The sequence below is a fragment of the Microtus pennsylvanicus genome, chromosome 8 (assembly GCF_037038515.1).
Source record: "Microtus pennsylvanicus isolate mMicPen1 chromosome 8, mMicPen1.hap1, whole genome shotgun sequence".
NCBI classification, from domain to species: domain Eukaryota; kingdom Metazoa; phylum Chordata; class Mammalia; order Rodentia; family Cricetidae; genus Microtus; species Microtus pennsylvanicus.
The window spans coordinates 58554777-58572993 of record NC_134586.1 but is presented as its reverse complement, the minus strand read 5'-3'; the positions used below and the strand labels follow the sequence as shown (position 1 = coordinate 58572993).

The window sequence follows — 18217 nt, the reverse complement described above, 5'->3', positions numbered from 1 at the left end:
AAACAGCAAAGGTGTAGGTCTGGGAGGGCCACGATGGGAGCAGGTGTCCGCTCTGAGCATCTCCAGATCACTGTGGAGAAACGGGTGGTACTGAAGTGGGTGACCAACGTCCTCATCCACTTACAGGGCATAAAAGCCATGTATCCCAGGCCAGTTGCTCCATCCACTCTGGGCTCTGGAACCATGATCACCAGGGAGCCCCATATGGACCCATCTGAAAAAACAGGCCAGACACACTGAACAGCTTGCTCTTGGAACCGGAGTACATTTGTACAGGGTGGTGATGCCTGGGTTGAGTCCTTCCTTCATTTACACTTTACTGAAACCAGCGGCTGGGAAAGGAAGAGCTCAGGTGATGTGTTGCCATCGAAGATTCATGGGAAGTAGGGGCTATCTGTGACAGGGTCTGTACTACCAGTTGATGGTCACTGACAGAGATGAAGCCTTGAAGATTCACAGGGAGATTTTCATGGGAACTAGGTGTGTTTGCTGGGTCTTGACTGTATTGGCGCTGTTCAGGAGACTGGATGATTGCCTTCTGTCTCCTACCTGAAAGAAGACAGGGTGAGTGGCGGACCCATGAACCAATCACGCAAACCCATGGCTTGTCTGTATGTTCCTCACCCTGCCCAGGAGGCCAGGCAGTCTCTAGCACCTATGGTGTAGCAGGCTCTTCACGGATCATCCCAGAAGAGCCAACAGGCGCCCACCTCAGAGTAGGAAATGCCTCACAGATGTTAAGCAACTTGTTCCTTGAGGCAAAGGAAGCTCTGTCGGGGTATTATGTATCTTGTGAGCCCAGCACTCTGACCCAGCAACCGTGCCCTGTGTTCAGAAGCCATCGTCAGAGTACCCAGTGCTCATCCTTTCTGACCTCAGCCCGTGTCCAGAGGGAAGGCTGCTTCCAGAATCTCTTCTCTGTGTCCCAGCCAGACAAGTGTGAGTGAGGTGGCACACTAGAGGGCAGAGAACTCGAGTCCAGGCACGACCTGTGGAGGCTGCTCCAGGCCTGCTCCCAGAGCTCATTGCCAGGAGAGCAGTCGTGGCCACACAATAAGGCCAAGCAGCTCAAGCCCACCTCTGTAGACCAGTGGTTTTCAACCTTCCTAATGCTGTGACCCTTAACACAGACGTGTTTAGCACACCACAGCCATGGTGACTCCAACCATAAAATTATTTTTGTTGCTACTTCATTAACTGTAATTTTGCTACCGTTATGAATCGTAATGTAAATATCTGTGTTTTCCAAGGGTTTGGGGGGTCATGACCCACATGTTGAGAACCACTGCTACAGATGGAAATCCCCTCTGTAGACCCTGCTGATGTCTACCCAGCGGAGGCCACTAAGGTAGAAGATGGGCCCTTCGCCTTTTCATTAACCCCTGAACTGCAGTTTATGGGAACTTGCTACTTTCTGCAGAAGGTACAGGTCTTGTCCAAGGGGAATATGGGACTTTGGGACCACATCTCTATCTGGAGTGTTCTTCCTCATCCATAGCCCCTGGCTGTATTTTAAAAAGTGTATCCAGGGTCTGCTTGACTTAGTGGCCGGCATGGCTCTGCCCTATTGTCAGTAATAATGGGGAGGGTACCAGGCCCGACTGAGAAGAGAGAAACGTGGTTTGCCGCTACTCTGGAATCCAGATAAGGTACAACATGGCCTAGGGGACTCTGTCATGCCACAGGTGATAACAAAATGGCTTCTCTCTCCAGGGTCCAATTACTGTTCAGGGCTTTCCCCCCTCTTCTTTCATAAGATCTTGGGGTTTCGAGGAGAGTTCACTTGGAGGCTGCTTGCTGGGATGGGGGTCGGGGGACTGTTGAAAACACGCCCCCTTCAGTCCATGAGTATGATTGCAGTGCAGAAAGATCACGCCTGTTTCTTTCCTTGAAGAAAAAAACTTGTCCTAGATGGTCCATTGGAAGCACACCCTCATCTGTGTCTTCCTCTAGAAAGGACAGCGTGAAGGATGGTGTCCCTGTACTCTGTCAGAGGCCATGGTAACATCAGCCTTTGCACAAAGCAGCCAGGGATTGGCCCATGCCTGTAATCCCTGCACTCAAGAGGTAGAGGCATGAGGATCAGGTGTACAAAGTCAGCCTCAGCTCCCTTAAGAAGCCACAGCTAGGTTTGACCTAAGGCCCTACAGCTATCATACTGTCATTTAAGGCTCACAGGGAACCGAGGCAGGGGCAGTCATTTCTACTAGAGCACAAAATCAGAAATAGCTGTATAGCGGTGTCCATATTACTCACTGGAATTCAAAACAAAATGCACTTACAACTGTGTCAGAACCACTTATCAACAAAAGAATATAAAAGATCAAAAATTGTGTCCCTTTTAGACTTCATGTTCCGGTCCTGTTACTCCTCTAAACCAGCCTTTCACACATGACCCTAAACCCACTCCCACCCCGTGTTGATGGCTTCTGGGCCCTTTGGTCTCGCTATGGGAGATATGAGGTCCTAGAGCCCGTGGATGGTGCACTCCCTCCAGCCCCGATGCTCACAACAGTGGTTCTCATCTGTAATGCTTCCCCGTCAGGGGGAAACAGCACCGTCTTGGACTGTGTGTGCCTATTCTCATATAGGCTTCTCGTTTCTCTGCAAGGATTGTCCTTCGTGGTTGCAGAGGACAAGATGCATCTTGTGTCACTGGCAAGCTGGTCTTCTCTAGGTTCTTCTCTGCTGATACACAGGTCACTCAGGGTCCTAGTATTCTTTGATTGCCCGATTTTAAGTTTCTGCCTGGTTTGGGGCTCTTGGGAGCAAAGGAGATGAAACTCTATTTCTCTGCTTATCTTGGATTATTTTTTTTCTGGTTTTTTGAGGCAGGGTTTCTCTGTGGCTTTGGAGCCTGACCTGGATCTAGCTCTTGTAGACCAGGCTGGCCTCGAACTCACAGAGATTCGCCTGCCTCTGCCTGCCGAGTGCTGGGATTAAAGGTGTGCGCCACCACCGCCTGGCTTATCTTGGATTCTTGGAATGGACACAGGGGGGCTGACACTGTGAGAGCTAGGCTGACCTGAGCACCCTGACAGGGCTGTGACTTGGAAAATAATCTTCCAGATATTGTTAGTTGACTAAAAATTAACAAAGGGGGGACTTTGTATAAGCAGACAGTACACATCTTTATATAACCAGGAACAAGAAGCTGCATGGAAAAATACTCTCCAGAAGGGAACTTGAGAAAGGTCAAGAGACCCCTGTTCTCAGCAGCCCCGTGGGATGTGTGGGCTTGCATGGGCTGTTGCACCGGGCAGTCCACTCATCCATCTGGATTTCAGAGGCCTAGCCACTAGTTTGGTCCTCCTCTGTATAGTCAAGTTTTTCTTGAACTTGATGGGAGTAGCTAAGCCCTAACCTGAACTTCTTGTCTTCACAGGCAAACAGACCAGAGGAGCTCAGCTGGGAAGGCTGAAAAGCTCCAAAAGCCACTAAGTGCCTTCCAATCTCCCATTTTAGAGCCCAGAGACCAGCCCGAAACAAAGAGACTTGTCTAAAAGCATGCAACCAGCACCCACACCCAGCCCAGAGGCCAGGGATCCTGAGTTCCAGCCCCACGTCAGGCTCTATACCAGCCCCATCCTGAACCCTGCTTTCCTAACCTAGAATGTACTGCTGTGATGCAAGACCAGCAGATGGTGCTAGAGAGCCAAGCGTTCTGCCTGCCAGAAGTACCCGGAGGCGTGGCTCAGGGAGGAGCTATCTTACCAGTTGCAGACTTAGGAGCTGGAAGAGGGGGCAGTTCAAGGTAAAGTGGTGGCTTCTTGTACAGGTCAAAGTCCACGTGTCGCTGTCTCCAGCTCCACCTATCCCGATCCAACACGGGCTTCAGCACGTTAGCGAACAGAGCGTTTTCTTGCCATTCCTAAATAATAAGAGCAGTGAGTGAGTGAGATGGGAGGCCATCCCTCAGAACCCCCCCCCCCCACATGAGGCCCTACTCCTTCCTGAAGACCTCATTTATCTTTCTGATGGGTGGCAGTCTAAGGTCCTGCTGGAAGCTTCCAGTGGTGTTCTGAAGACCCCACACTTGGAACCCACCAGCTGTGAGCCAGGCCTGGCGGGACTTCTTCTGGGCTTTCTTCTCCTCTTCCTTTGGGTCCCGAGGCTCCACCATTGCTGAGAAGTATCTCTGGGAATATGTGAATCTCTTCCTTGGCTCCTAGAAGTGCGGAGACACACATCTGCTAAGAACAGTATTGGATAAGGCCGAGTCACCTTCAGGGTTCCACGCAGGTATCAGAAGCATCTGGGGACACGAGATCCTGACGCTATAATGCACTCACAGTAACTAAACATTAAGACAGCCCTACGAGCGTCACATCATTGCCTCCTTTGACAGAGAAATCCATTTTCTACGTGTAATGGATGCTAAAAGCCTAAACCAAGGATTTTTCTTAGGGCTAACAGATGTCTCCATAGCAACACAGTGCTCCCCAGAAGAACAGCTTCTGCACTGTTTTCAACCAAATGTATCTGAGCATGTACTGAGTGCCTCTGGCTCTCTAGAGCACAGTGAAGTCACACTCTTCTCCCATCCGCTGATCCCTTGCCCCCTGTTCCTAGATGTCCCTTCACCCAAGGCCCCTGATTACTCTTGGTCAGAGAAAGAAAAGCTCCTATGTGTGGTGGTTTGAATGAAAATGGTTCCCTGTAGGCTCAGATATTTGAACGTTTAGCCATCAGGGAGTAAAACTGTTTAGGAAGGATTAGGAGGTGTGGCCTTGTTGGAGGAGGTGTGCCACTGGGAGTTGTACTTAGAGGTTTCAGAAGACCACACCAAGCTCAATGACTCTTTCCCTCTGCCTGAGGCTGCCTGGGGATCAGGATGTAAAGCTCTCAGCTACTGCTCCAGCACCACATCTGCCTGCTCCCCTCACCATGATGATCATGGACTAACTCTCACCCCCAGTTAACTGCTTTCTTTTCTAAGAGTTGCCTTGGTCATGGTGTCTCTCCTCAGCAGTAGAACAGTCGCTGAGAGGGTGTCAGCTGCCTTGCCACTCACCTTGGCCATCTCTTTGAACATCTCCTTCTTTGCAAGCTCTGTGGAGTTCAGGCTCTGGATACTGTAGTTGTGGACAGCTTTGTTCTCAGGAATGGCAATTCTAATTGTCTTCGCCATTGACTTCAGAGGCTTTTTGGTGAGCTGGTAGGCTTCTGTGATATTTTTCTGAAGAGAGGGTGGCAGTTGTTACCCACACCGGGCCTTTCCTGTGTGCAGTAGATGTTCTCTGACATAGAGCCATGGTGTAAAAACTGATTTTAAAAAATTCTTGAATACCAATAGAGTTTATAATCACACAGCCATAACAAAAGGCCATCTAATCCAGGATGTCACTATCCAAAATGGAATTCGAAGGAGTGAAATCTTGAGGCGTCCCAAGGACACTAACTACATCATACACCAAGCCACTATTCTTCCATCTACCTAGTGGCAAAGAATAAAATGTACAGTTCAAATGGTGAGGAGAATGAGACACTTTCGTGGTGTGTATAGGGGACACCATGTCCAAAGGCAGCAGGGATGGGCACCATAGCCACGGCTGACTTTCAGCGCTATATTACATGAGGTATGGCAGGGGGTAGGGGATTCTCCAGCAGGCCTAGTAAGGAAATGAGGACTGTTCCCTCCTCAGAAAGGATGCTAAAGAAGGAAGGGGACTTTGCTTGTGGATTTCCTAGGGGAATAAAAGCAAAGTAACTGCAAAGTCATCACTTGAAAGGCTAAGACAGGAGGATCGTGAATTCAAGGCCAGCCTGAGTTACAGAGACCCTATCTAAAGCAAAAACAAAACAAGGTCTGGGTATATGGTTCAGTGGTACCGTCATTGCCTCGTATGTGTGAGGCCCTGGGTTAAATCAGTAGGAACACCAAGAAAAAACATGAAAATGAGATAGAAAAAAGGAGATGAGATTGGCTGAGCAACAGAAATAAAAGATAAAATGGAAAATAACGTGGCTGGGACCTAAAGAAGAGGCGCCACTCCACATTGTTACCTTGCCCTTTATTTGCCTCCTGAATTTAGAAAAATAACTACCTTTCACTTAAAAAAATATTCAATATCCAGATGGTTACCTAAACATAAACTGATGGCTTGGCTAGAGTCTTGAGGAGGAGCATGAAACAATCAGAAGAAGGGTTACAATTGTTGCACACACACACATGCACAAGGAACGCACCCATGCAGTCAAGATACAGTTACTGTGGTTTTGAGCAACAGAGCCAAGGCATAGCAAGGGTTATTACACAGCAAAAAGATCATGCTTAGAGGTGCCACTGGATCTGGTCACAGCCCATATGGACCATACATCAGAACATTTCATTATTTTTCTGTTCCCTCTTATCCTTAGAAGGTTAAATCTGTGTTCCCCAATTTCCTGTTCCTCCCATCCCTGAGCAGGGGGTCATGGCCCTGTCAGGCAGATCTGCCTGTGCTATTTCCGTTACACTAAAGTCAACATTCTAACCAAAAAAGCCACTTGGTGAAAAAAATCAAGTCATGGTCACCAGGTACTCTGGGTACCTGGTATTCCCTAAGACCTGAGAAAGAATCTGACTCACAGTCAAAATAGCAACACAAGAGAAAAAAATCTACACTGAACATCTGGAGGTGAAAATGGGGAGACATGGGCTAGATTTTAAGGTAGATACAAAAAAATCTTAAAAGAAACAAAGATGTCAAAATATATGTAACAGAAACACACATAAAGAAAAATACTGGGTACAAAAATATTTGAAATAATAAAAAAATAAGTACATGACACACATTGCAGGAGTAATAAAGCTTCTGAGTGGATGCAGTAGAAAATCAGCTTGTGCAGGACTCCCAGCAAGCAGCCCTGGAAACAAATACATGAAAAGTTGGAATAGAGAGAGGGAGAGAAAAGCAGCCACACTGAAACAGCGTGTCCAACTACGGGGAGAAGTAATACATCTTGAGGAGATAAACATCAGAAAGATCATAGAGTTCACACCGTCCTTAGTGAAGTTAAAGAGAACAAAGACAGCCTTCCAGCCACTTTCTCAGAACTGAAGCATCTGCCAGTGAAGGAGGAGACTCAAGAAAGTGACTAGATTCAGAAGACCTGACCCCAATTACATAAGCAGTTGTAACTGTGGGGAGAAGAGGCCCGTGTGGTGGACTGAATAGAAACAGTCCTGATAGACTCGGGGAGCAGCACATTAGGAGATGGAGCATTGTTGGAATAGTATGGCAGGAAGTGTCTCAGTTTACTTCCTGTTACCTACGGATAAAGATGTCGGACTCTCAGCTCCTTCTCCAGAATCATGTTTGCCTGCACACTGCTATGTTTCTCACCAAGAGGATAATGGACTAAGCCCCTGAAATTGTGAGCCAGCCCCCTTAAACCTTTTATTTATAAGGTTTGCTGTGGTCATGGTGTCTCTTCACAGCACTAGAAACCCTAACAAGGTAGCCGACTGCCAGTGGCCTGCAAGCAGTGTAGGGAACTGCAGGGAACCTGCAGGACTGCAATTTTGTGAGTCCTCACCCAGGCCTGGGTGATCTTGCAGCAGTCAGCCATGCCCTGTAAGTAACTCCAGCAAACCCATGGGTCCATCCAGTTATGCTTATAGAGTCATTTCCTTGGTCTGTCATTGGTACCTTATCCATGTTAACAAATGTTAAGGTTTCCCCTGTAAAAGTGACATAAAAAATGAAATAAAGGTTTTAAACATTCAGAAGGAAACAGTGGCCATCTGTAAAAGAAGTCATGCCATACTGACATCACACTCCACAGGAGAAGCACTGTAAATAGGACATCTAAAAGCTTCAGTCTAGCTGGGCGGTGGTGGCGCATGTAGTTAGTTCCAGCACTCAGGAGGCAAAGGCAGGCAGATCTCTGAGTTTGAGGCCAGTCTGGTCTACAGAGAATTTCAGGACATCCAGGGCTACACAGAGAAACTCTGTCTAGAAGAACAGAGGTAAAAACAAAACAAGCAAACAAATAAACAAAAATCTTCAGTCTAGAATATCAGATCCAGGCAAAGGGTGCATTCAGTTGTGAGACTATATAAATCCAGGGAAAGCATCCCCTTCCAAAAATCTAGAGTCAAGGAATTGGCACCTGTTACTATTAAACCTCTTAAAATGCGGCATTAGACAAGAAGACGGCACACCACAGACTGAGAAGAAAAATACATAAACAACCCACACCCAACTAACAATAAGAAAGCATTTCCAAGCAGCAAGAAAAATGCATTTATATTTATCAAAAAAGAGGGAATGCATAAATTTGAACAATTATATCATAAAAAGATGTCCAAAATATCTGATAACATATTAAATGTATTATTATATTTTTGTTTATTACACTTAAAATATTATTATACTTATGTTTTAGTGTGAAAGCACACCAACAAATGCAATGCCAACATACATCCCTAGATTGGCCAAAACTAATAGATCTGATGGGTATAACTATCTGTGGGGCTCTCATGCATCTTAGGCTGTAAAATGATACAGCCACTTTGGGATGGCAGCAGTAAAAAGCTAAATTTAAGTTCCTTTATGACCCAGTAAGTTTTCTTCTAGGTACACAACCAAAAGGAATTGATATGCGGGTCTCTCCCAAGCAGGATCTGCATAAGATGTACTTGGAAGCCTTATCACTAATAACCCCACCAGCCCTGAAAAAAAAAACAAATGGAATCGATCTAAATATAAATCAGTAGAAGAGAGGGTAAATCTGTCATGGTATATAAGCAATGAAAACCCCACCAGAACTAAATGTATATGGAAAAACATGTGAAATCTAGAGCGTACATTTGTGGGATAAAGGTCAGATATGCACGTGACCCTGTGTGTGTGGCTCCACTGAACAAAGCTGTGTGCTGCTAGGACCCGAGTCAGTGATTGACAGGTGAGTGACACTTGGGGGTGCTAATAGTGATCAGGGGATCAGGGCTATACAACTGATCTGTTGGAAGGGTTGTCTTGTGATGATTGATTGGTTATTGTGGGGGCTGTTTGCTGGCTCGTGCATTCCACAGCACACGTATGGAGGTCAGAGGACACGTATGGAGGTCAGAGGACACTATGGAGGTCAGAGGACACTATGGAGGTCAAAGGACACTATGGAGGTCAGAGGACACGTATGGAGGTCAGAGGACACTATGGAGGTCAAAGGACACTATGGAGGTCAGAGGACATGTGTGGAGGTCAGAGGACACTATGGAGGTCAGAGGACAGCTTCTGGGAGCTGATCCTCTCCTTTTACCTTGGGCTCCAGGACAGAACTCGGTATCAGGCTTTTTTTAACCACTGAGCCATCTCACCAGCCCAGATTTGTATATTTTGTTTAATGTTTACTTCTAAAAATATAATCAAAGATAAAAGTGTCTTATAGTAATTATACAATGAACAAATCAAGAAGATAAGATGGCACTGAATTTGTAAAGTGCATTTTGTTTTTAATTTCAGTGAGTAATATGAACAACACTTCATATCTACTTCCAATTGTGTGATCTAGCAAAAATGGCTGCCCACATCTCAGTTCCCTGTGAGCCTTAGAAATGACAGCATGAGCCTCGGTTTCCACTCTGGTGCCTTCTAAATTATCAGTGCAATGAATAACACATCAAGAAGATAAAAGATAGTTCTAAATTTGTATATATTAAAAATAAAACCAGGAGAGATACCTAACAAAAAATAGATAAATAAACTCATAGTCATAATGAATTTTATCAGGACTTTTCCTAGTAACTAACTAAAACAAAACCTGGATTTCAAAGATTGGCTGGGAGCATGGCTCAGCAATAGAGCAATTGCCTAGCATGTATGCTGCCCTGAATTCAGCCTCTAGCACTGAAAAAAATAGCAATAATACCAGGCACGGTGGCACATGCCTTTAATCCCAGCACTCAGGAGGCAGAGGCAGGTGGATCTCTGAGTTTGAGGCCAGTTTGCTCTACAGAGTGAGTTCTAGGACAGTCAAGGCTACACAGAGAAAGCCTATCTTGAAAAAACAAAAAATAAAAATAAATAATTAGGTAACTGCCTTGAGAAGCTTTTGCCCACACTTGGGTATGTCTGGCTCTTTCCCTGTGTGCTCACTAATGCCTCCTACTTAAATCTGTATTAAAAATCCATTTTAATAAACTATGACTCTGCTTTTGAAAAAAAGCAGATGTAGGGATGTAGGGAACCTGACAAATTACCAAGCTGCCATATCAGATACATGCACAGCAGTTGATAAGTAACTGTAGGACACACGTTTTCACAGACACTGGAGCATGCTCCAAAGCCAAGAGACTGACCTGTGAAGCCAGTCTCAACAGTGGAAATGACACAAAATATACTCACTCATATCAGTTAAATTAAGGTTGAACCCAATAGCCAGAATATATGGAAAAACACAAATTACAAAAATATTTTGAGAGGCTGGAGAGATAGCTCAGAGGTCAAGAGCACTTGTTGCTCTTCCAGAGGAGCTGGATTTTATTCCAGTGCCCACACAACAATCTCTACTCCAGTTCCAGGAGATCCAATGCCCTCTTCTGGCCTCCTCAACTACCAAGTCACAGTGCACAAGCATACTTGCAGGCAAAACCCATACACATGAAATAAAACTAATATATGTTCTGTGCCGGAGAGATGGCTCAGCCATCAAGAGTTCTTGCTGCTCTCCCAGAGGACCTGAGTCTGGTTTTAGCACCCATCTGTAGACGGACATTTCTGTACTGACTGGTCTTACAGTTGTTCAGTCCCAAAGAAAAACAGAGGCTTATATAAATTATAATTGTTTGGCCTGTTAGTTCAGATTTATTATTAACTAGCTCTTATAACTTAAATTAACCCATAATTCTTATCTGTGTTTAGCCATGTGGTTTGGTACCTTTTCTCAATAAGGCATTCTCATCTTGCTTCTTCTGCATCTGTCTGGTGACTGCATCTCTGCCTTTCCTCTTCCCAGAATTCTCCTAGTCTGGTTTCCCCACCTATACTTCCTGCCTGGCAACTGGCCAATCAGCATTTTATTAAACCAATACAAGTGACAAATCTTTGCAGTGTACAAGAGCATTATCCCACAGCACACATCTTCATGGAACTCCACCAATAAGAGACCTGATGTCCTCTTCTGATCCCCCCTGCTCTCTCTCTCTCTTTCTCTCTCTCTCTCTCTCTCTCTCTCTCTCTCTCTCTCTCTCTCTCTCTCTCTCTCATACACACACACTCACGCACACACATGCATGTACACATAATGCAGAATAAATAAACAAATAGATATAGATTAAGAAAATATATAATCAAAAAATCATGAGACATGCTTGGTGTTTACAGTACATTTTTTATGCGATTACATAAAGATGATTTCATAAAATACCAATCATCTAAACTTCCATCTGAATTCAGAAAAAGAAATTAAGCCCAAATATTGTAAAAATTACAATCAGATATCAAAGAAATATATTATATGGAAACCAAGAAAGCAAATTGCTGGCTTTGTGAAGAGACTAATAACGGTATATGTGTGACTTCAATAATGATCCCAACCCCCATGAAGTGGTCCAGTGGCTGATGGAGGAAGGTCATTGGTTAAGTAATAAAGAAACTGCTTGGCCTCATAGGTTAAAACATAGGTGGGAGGAGTAAACAGAACAGAATGCTGGGAGGAAGAGGAAGTGAGGTAAGACACCTCAGACAGATGCCATAGCTCAGCTCTTGGGGGCACATGCAATGAAGCAAGCTGCCAGGTCAGACATGCTGAATCTTTCCCAGTAAGACTGATGCTACACAGATTATTAGAGATGGGTTGATTGGGATATGAGAATTAGCCTGTAAGGGCTAGAGTTAATGGGCCAAGCAGTGTTTAAAAGAATACAGTTTGTGTGATGTTATTTCGGGGCATAAGCTAGCCAGGCGACCAGGAGCTGGGGCGGCAGGAATGCAACCCGCTGCTCCCACAATATAATGGCGCCCAACGTGGGGCTCTAACCCACGACCCTGAGATTAAGAGTCTGATGCTCTACTGACTGAGCTAGCCGGGCAACCAGGAGCTGGGGCGGCAGGAATGCAACCTGCTGCTCCCACAACAAGTGGTGACTTGGTCGGACTGATTTGATTGTATACAAATCACTGGGGGTAACTATAGGCTAAGAACACTGGGCCACTCATCATCCATGAGGGAAAAGAGATCAGATTCTGCCCTCATGCAGGAATAAACCCCAGATGAGCGTGGTGACCCAACCTGTAACCCCACAGTCAATAGGCAGAGGCAGAAGTATGGCCCCTAAGTTAAAGGCTAGCCCCAACTAAACAGTAGGTGTCAAGTCAGCCAGAACTGTATAGCAAGAACCTACCTCAAAGAAAAAAATCCTAGCTCAATTTAACTTAAAATACAATATCTGAATCAGGATTATGAATACAGTTCAGTGGTAGAGTCCTTGCCTATCATATACAAGACTCTAAGACACCCCAACTTCAAAACAAACAAACATTTCAAAGAAGAATATAGATTTATGGTCTTGGAGTAGGAAAAGGTTTCTGAAATAAAGCAAAAACAATATGAGAAAATGCAAAAAATACTAAATTTAAAAATAACTTATGCTAAAGATGCCTTGAAAGAGTGAAGAGGAGCCAACTGTGGTGGCGCACACCTCCAATCCTGGCACTTGGGGGGCAGAGGCAGGTGAATCTATGTGAGCTAGGGGCCAACTTGGTCTACATAGGGAGTTCTAGGACAGTCAGGGCTACATAGTTAATCCTGCTTCAAAAAATATCAAAATCGAAATTTAAAATTTAATGCTACTAGCTGGGCAGTGGTGGCACACGCCTTAAATCCCAGCACTCAGGAGGCAGAGGCAGGTGGATCTCTGTGAGTTCAAGGCCAGCCTGGTCTACAGACTGAGTTCCAGGGTAGCCAAGGCAACACAGAGAAATCCTGTCTTGCACACACACACACACACACACACACACAAAATTAATGCTACTGGGTTGTTTTTGAGGATTTCAAGATAAAATATTGCCCAAATATGGGCAAAATAATCAAAAAATATCTGAAGACATATCAGGCTTCGTCAGTAAATAGTGAAAGTTAAAGCCTCTCTTAAAAACTGCTGAACATCAGAAATTAAATGTCTCTAAATCCAACTTGTAGCACATAGCATGAATGTACAAAATGGAATTTCCTGCACAAGATAAGGATGGTTACATTGACATAATCATTTTGGAAAATAATATATCATCTAGGCAATAGAACTAACATTCAAAAATTCTAATCCTAAGTGTTATCTCCTAGAAAACAACTACATAAATTTAGCAGAAAAATGTCTTGGCATAGAGTTAGACTATCTTTAAATTTCAAAAATTAAGAAATGATACAAATGACCACCAGCGAGTAAATAAGGACACAGAACAGAAGGGAAGCCTGGAGACTAGAGGTGGGCCACAGAGGCAGGGGATGGTGTGGGGCCTCACAAAGAGAGATCATGAGCAGATTCAAGCCACACTTTAAATAGCTGTGTTTCCAAGGCCTTGTGGCTGACTTTGGGAAAGGCAATATCCTTGGCCATCCAGACCACAGAGCACTGATCTTTGATCACCTTACCAGCTTCTCCATCTTCTATTATCTCCTCTCCATGGTTTCTCCTACAAGCCAGCTTACTTTCTATGCTGCTTAGACAACTTAGGATGCTCATGCCTTTCAAGCAGGATGTTACCCCCTTCACCGTTCTTCTCCTAAGATAAACACTAAGACTGTGGTAAGTGCCCTGTGCCTGAGCTCACTCCGTTTCATATTGAAGGAGGACGGCCAAGGTGAGTGGGACTGGAAGCAAATGCTCCAGCATAATTCAGCCTTGTCTCTCATACTGCTGAACTGTCCCCCAGTGTCCCAAACCAGAGGAGCAAGTAGCCCGTATCTCTTACTGGCTACTAGAAGCTGCAGGAAATTGGGGAGCCTCAGCATGGAGGGGAGAAAGAGCGCCCACCTGGACAAGGCTATCCCTGTAATCCTGATTCTTCAGCAGCATGTTGTTCCTCCACTGCAGGTACTTCTCCTGGTGGGTCTGGATCTCCTCTGGGAGGGTAGATGTCTGACGCTGGATGTTCGCATCATTGGGAGTGGGCTGGGGAGATGCGGATAACAGTTTTGCATCTGTGAGTTCTTCCTGGGAAATGGGTATCCCAAACTCTTGGCTCAGGTCTTTAACCATGGAGGAGGTGGGGAGCAGATCTCTCATGATCACCTCCCTGAGCCTGGTGCTGTTGTGGCAGATGTAGTGGATCCTGAAATGAAGAACAGCCAGCCACTCAGTCTCACCTGCATAACCATCTGCATTTCACAGCAGAAATGAAAGTTCAGGTTGGCCACTCTGCACTCCAGCACATTAGCGTTCTTGGATCGAGTCCACTCTGCACAGAGAGCTTTCCTAGCTACTATACCGTGGTCTTGACATCCCCAACATCCCAAGATCTCCACTGAAACTCAGACCTCACCTTCACAGCTTCATGCAGTGGCCTTTCAGGATGTGCTTGCAGGAACTCCAACCCTGCCACATACTTTCTGGCCTTGCTGGCCTTCAAGAATCTTAGCACAAGCCTCCATGACTCTGTTACTCTTGTGTCCTTAGTGCCTGCAAAACCAAGTTCTGCTACCAAGTTCTACTATCAATTCAAGATGTAGCCTGGACCACTTGGACCACAGCTGCATTGGCCTCTATTTGCTGAGGCTGGTGGGCAACACTACCCTGAATAGCACTTCAGTGGTATTCTCAGACTAGGCCTCCTCCTTTCAAACAGCTCTACATTTTCACAAGATGGACCTTCTAGGGGCTGGGTCTGCCCCTCTGGCACCTCTCCTATTGAACACAGGGTTTCTCTGTAATGGGGCTAATCTTTAATAATTACAGCTGTTTTCTCAGCCACCCTGCCTGCCAGTCCCTTCCCCATACCAAACACCACGTTTTCATCTTTCTGCCCAGCTTGTTGCTCTCTCTCAGTGTTGACCCAAATCAGAACGGAAGCAGTAACTATAGCACAACCTGGATGCCATCCCATCCTGGGTTTTCCTCTGTCAATCAAAGTAGCCCATCACTTTTTTAATTCAACCTCGCAGGAATGCCACCAGATGTTTTGCCTAAATATAATCCAAATTCCCTCTAGTACATTAGAGCACTTCTCTCTCTCTCTGAGACCTCACCAGCCAGGCCTGGACCATCAGCGGCTCTCCCAGCTTTCTGGACTTCCAAATTCCTACTACATTGGCTCATTAATCTCTGCTTAGGGCATTCTGTAGTTCTCTAGCCACAGCTCCAAGCCCTTCCACATTCTTCTCTTGAACCAGTTACAAGGACGTGTGAACCATGTTTACCACAGCAACAGCCTCACCTCTCAGTGTGGATTTTCCGTGTCAGTTACTTTCTCCATTGCTGTAGTCAGCCCTTGACAAGACTTAACTTCAGGGAAGAACAGTTTCTTTGTCTTACACTTCAAAGGGATACAGTCCATCATGGCAAGGAAACTGGCCACATCATGCCCACAGTCAGGAAGCAGAGAATAAGAGATGTTGGTACCTTGCTGTGGGACAACAATCTTGTACTTTGTAAAGATTTTTCACTTGTATTTTAATAAAATGCTAATTGGCCAGTAGCCAGGCAGGAAGTATAGATGGGATGACTAGGCAGGATGTATAGGCAGGGCAACCAGAAGAGGAGAATTCTGGGAAGAAGAAAGTCTCAGTCTGCGTCAACACAGAAGAAGCCAGACACAGAGGAAGAAAGATGAGAACACCTCACTGATAAAAGGTACCAAGCCATGTGTCTAACACAGACAAGAATGATGGGCTAATTTAAGATGTAAGAGTTAATAAGAAACCTGAGGTAAAGGCCAACCAATTTATAATTAATGTAGACCTCTGTGTGTTTCTTTGGGGACTGAATGGCTGAGGGATCAGGCAGGATAAAAAACTGCCAACAAATGGTGTCAATGTCAACAGCTAAATCCACTTAAAACCTGAGAGAGTTTGGGAAGTAATTCTAGACACAAAAGAACAGAGTTAAGCACAGCTTCTTGGTGGCAGCATTTTCTCTGGTGGGCTGTTTGCTACAGGCAAGAGTGTCTCATTTAAGAGAGATTTTCTGACTCAGCTTTAGCTGCAAAAACCTTGCAGTTGTTTTAAGAGGACCAGCCAGCAAACACTTAAATGGTGTTTATGACTAGATGACAGCATGCTTCTTGGTGGTGGCAGGGACCCTGAAATGACATAGAGTTTTGGCAATAAATATGGCTCCAGCCAGAACCTCCTCCATGAGGCTAAACTCTCAGAAAGCTAAGGGGTGAGATGGATCCAGCTGTCAAAGCCACAGTTTTAATCCTAGCCATATTGCTTAGCTAAAGTCTCATGTGATCAGAAAAAGACAGATATACAGTAAAGATAGATTCAGATAAAGAAAACCTCTAAATGGTTTACAGTGTGTTTTAAAATATATGTAGGCTTGGGAGGGAAAGAAAGAGAGTAATTGGGTATGATGGCATAATAATCCCACCACTTGGGGGTCACAGGCAGGCAGATCTCTGTGAATTCAAGGACAACCTGGTCTACAGAGTGAGTGCCAGGACATCCAGAGATACACAGAGAAACCCTGTCTCAAAAACTCAAAAAAAAATTTTTTTTGGTATAGCCAGCCGGTAGTGGTGCACGCCTTTAATCCCAGCACTTGGGAGGCAGAGGCAGGCGGATCTTTGTGAGCTCGAGACCAGCCTGGTCTACAAGAGCTAGTTCCAGGACAGGCTCCAAAACCAAAAACTCAAAAATTAAAAAGAAAAAAAATAGAGTTTAAAATAAAGCCACATAAAGATGGAATATACACAGAGAGTCTGGATACTGTATATTATTGTGTTGTCCTTAGATGGTTTGATGGCTGAGGAAGGAACAACTGCTGCTAAAAGACATTTGATTACAAATGCTGCTGGATTAATACAACATTCAATATTTTAAAAATGCTTTGACTTCAAAATTTAAGTCAAAAGATATGTTACTTTGGAGAAGAGTTTTTGTTTTTGTTTCCACAGAAATGAGAAGATTCATTCTGGGTTAAGAAAAATCAGGTTTGATCAAGAAAGACCCCCCCATAAAGAATCTCTGTTATGAATGGATGTTCCAGATGATCCAACATTTCAGAACACCTCTGTTGTAGTTTCCTCTGAATTCTACATCCAGAACAGTTTCAAGACTGCTGGGTGAATACTCACAGAATACTCCAGTCAGGACTTGATCATAATTCTCAATTTTCTATAGGTCCCCATAAGATTATCAGCACCCCCAATCAGCAGGAAGTAGCCTAGAAAACTATACCCACATTCCCAAAAACTGGATTATGGATGTTTGACTTTGTTTAGAATGTTAGTTGTAAGTTGTTATGGGTAATGGTCAGGAAAAAAGCTAAACAAAGAGATTCAATTCAGAGTTCTTGTTTTGAAGAAGCAGGGGGGGGGGGGTACTGTGGGACAATGGTCTTGTACTTTGTAAAGATTTTTCACTTGTATTTTAATAAAATGCTGATTGGCCAGTAGCCAGGCAGGAAGTATAGGCAGAGTGACCAGAACAAGAAAGTTCTGGGAAGAGGAAAGTCTCAGTCTGCCGTCAACACAGAAGAAGCCAGACACAAAGGAAGCAAGATGAGAACACCTCACTGATAAAAGGTACCAAGCCATGTGGCTAACACAGACAAGAATGATGGGCTAATTTAAGATGTAAGAATTAATAAACCTGAGGTAAAGGCCAACCAGTTTATAATTAATGTAGACCTCTGTGTGTTTCCTTGGGCTGAACAGCTGCGGGATCAGGCAGGCTGTCAACAGTACCTTTCTCCTCTCTATCCATTCTGAGCCCACAGCCCATGAGGTGGTACAGGCCACATTCAGGGCATGTCATCCATGATCAGCTAACCTATGTGAAAACACCTAACTAGGCACACCCAGAGGTGTGTTTCCACAGTGATTCTAAAGTTCATCAAGTTGACAATTAACATCAACCATCACATGGCAAACACCTTTAATCCTAGCACTTGAAAGGCAGAAACAAACGGATCTTTGTGAGTTTGAAGCCAGACTGATCTAACATAGTGAGTTCCAGGATGACAGCCAGGACCACATAGAGACACCCTGTCTCAAAAAAAAAAATTAACCACCACAAGCACCTAATACAAAATGTATTTTGTGAACAGTGGTTCCCTCCACTATAGAGT

The 18217-nt window shown here is 44.8% G+C and overlaps 1 protein-coding gene across 1 annotated transcript in view; it reads right to left on the bottom strand.

Moving 5' to 3' along the window:
* Nucleotides 1-275: 275 nt before the first annotated feature.
* The window catches only part of Cfap92 (cilia and flagella associated protein 92 (putative)), a 51246-nt gene continuing 33304 nt past the window's right edge, over nt 276-18217 (bottom strand). Inside the window, exons 11-15 of the mRNA XM_075982016.1 lie at nt 13961-14258; nt 5015-5179; nt 3962-4168; nt 3715-3871; nt 276-549 (exon numbers count right to left, since the gene is read on the bottom strand). Coding sequence (XP_075838131.1) covers nt 317-549; nt 3715-3871; nt 3962-4168; nt 5015-5179; nt 13961-14258 — 1060 coding nt within the window. The 3' untranslated portion in view covers nt 276-316. The remainder of the gene's footprint in view (nt 550-3714; nt 3872-3961; nt 4169-5014; nt 5180-13960; nt 14259-18217) is intronic.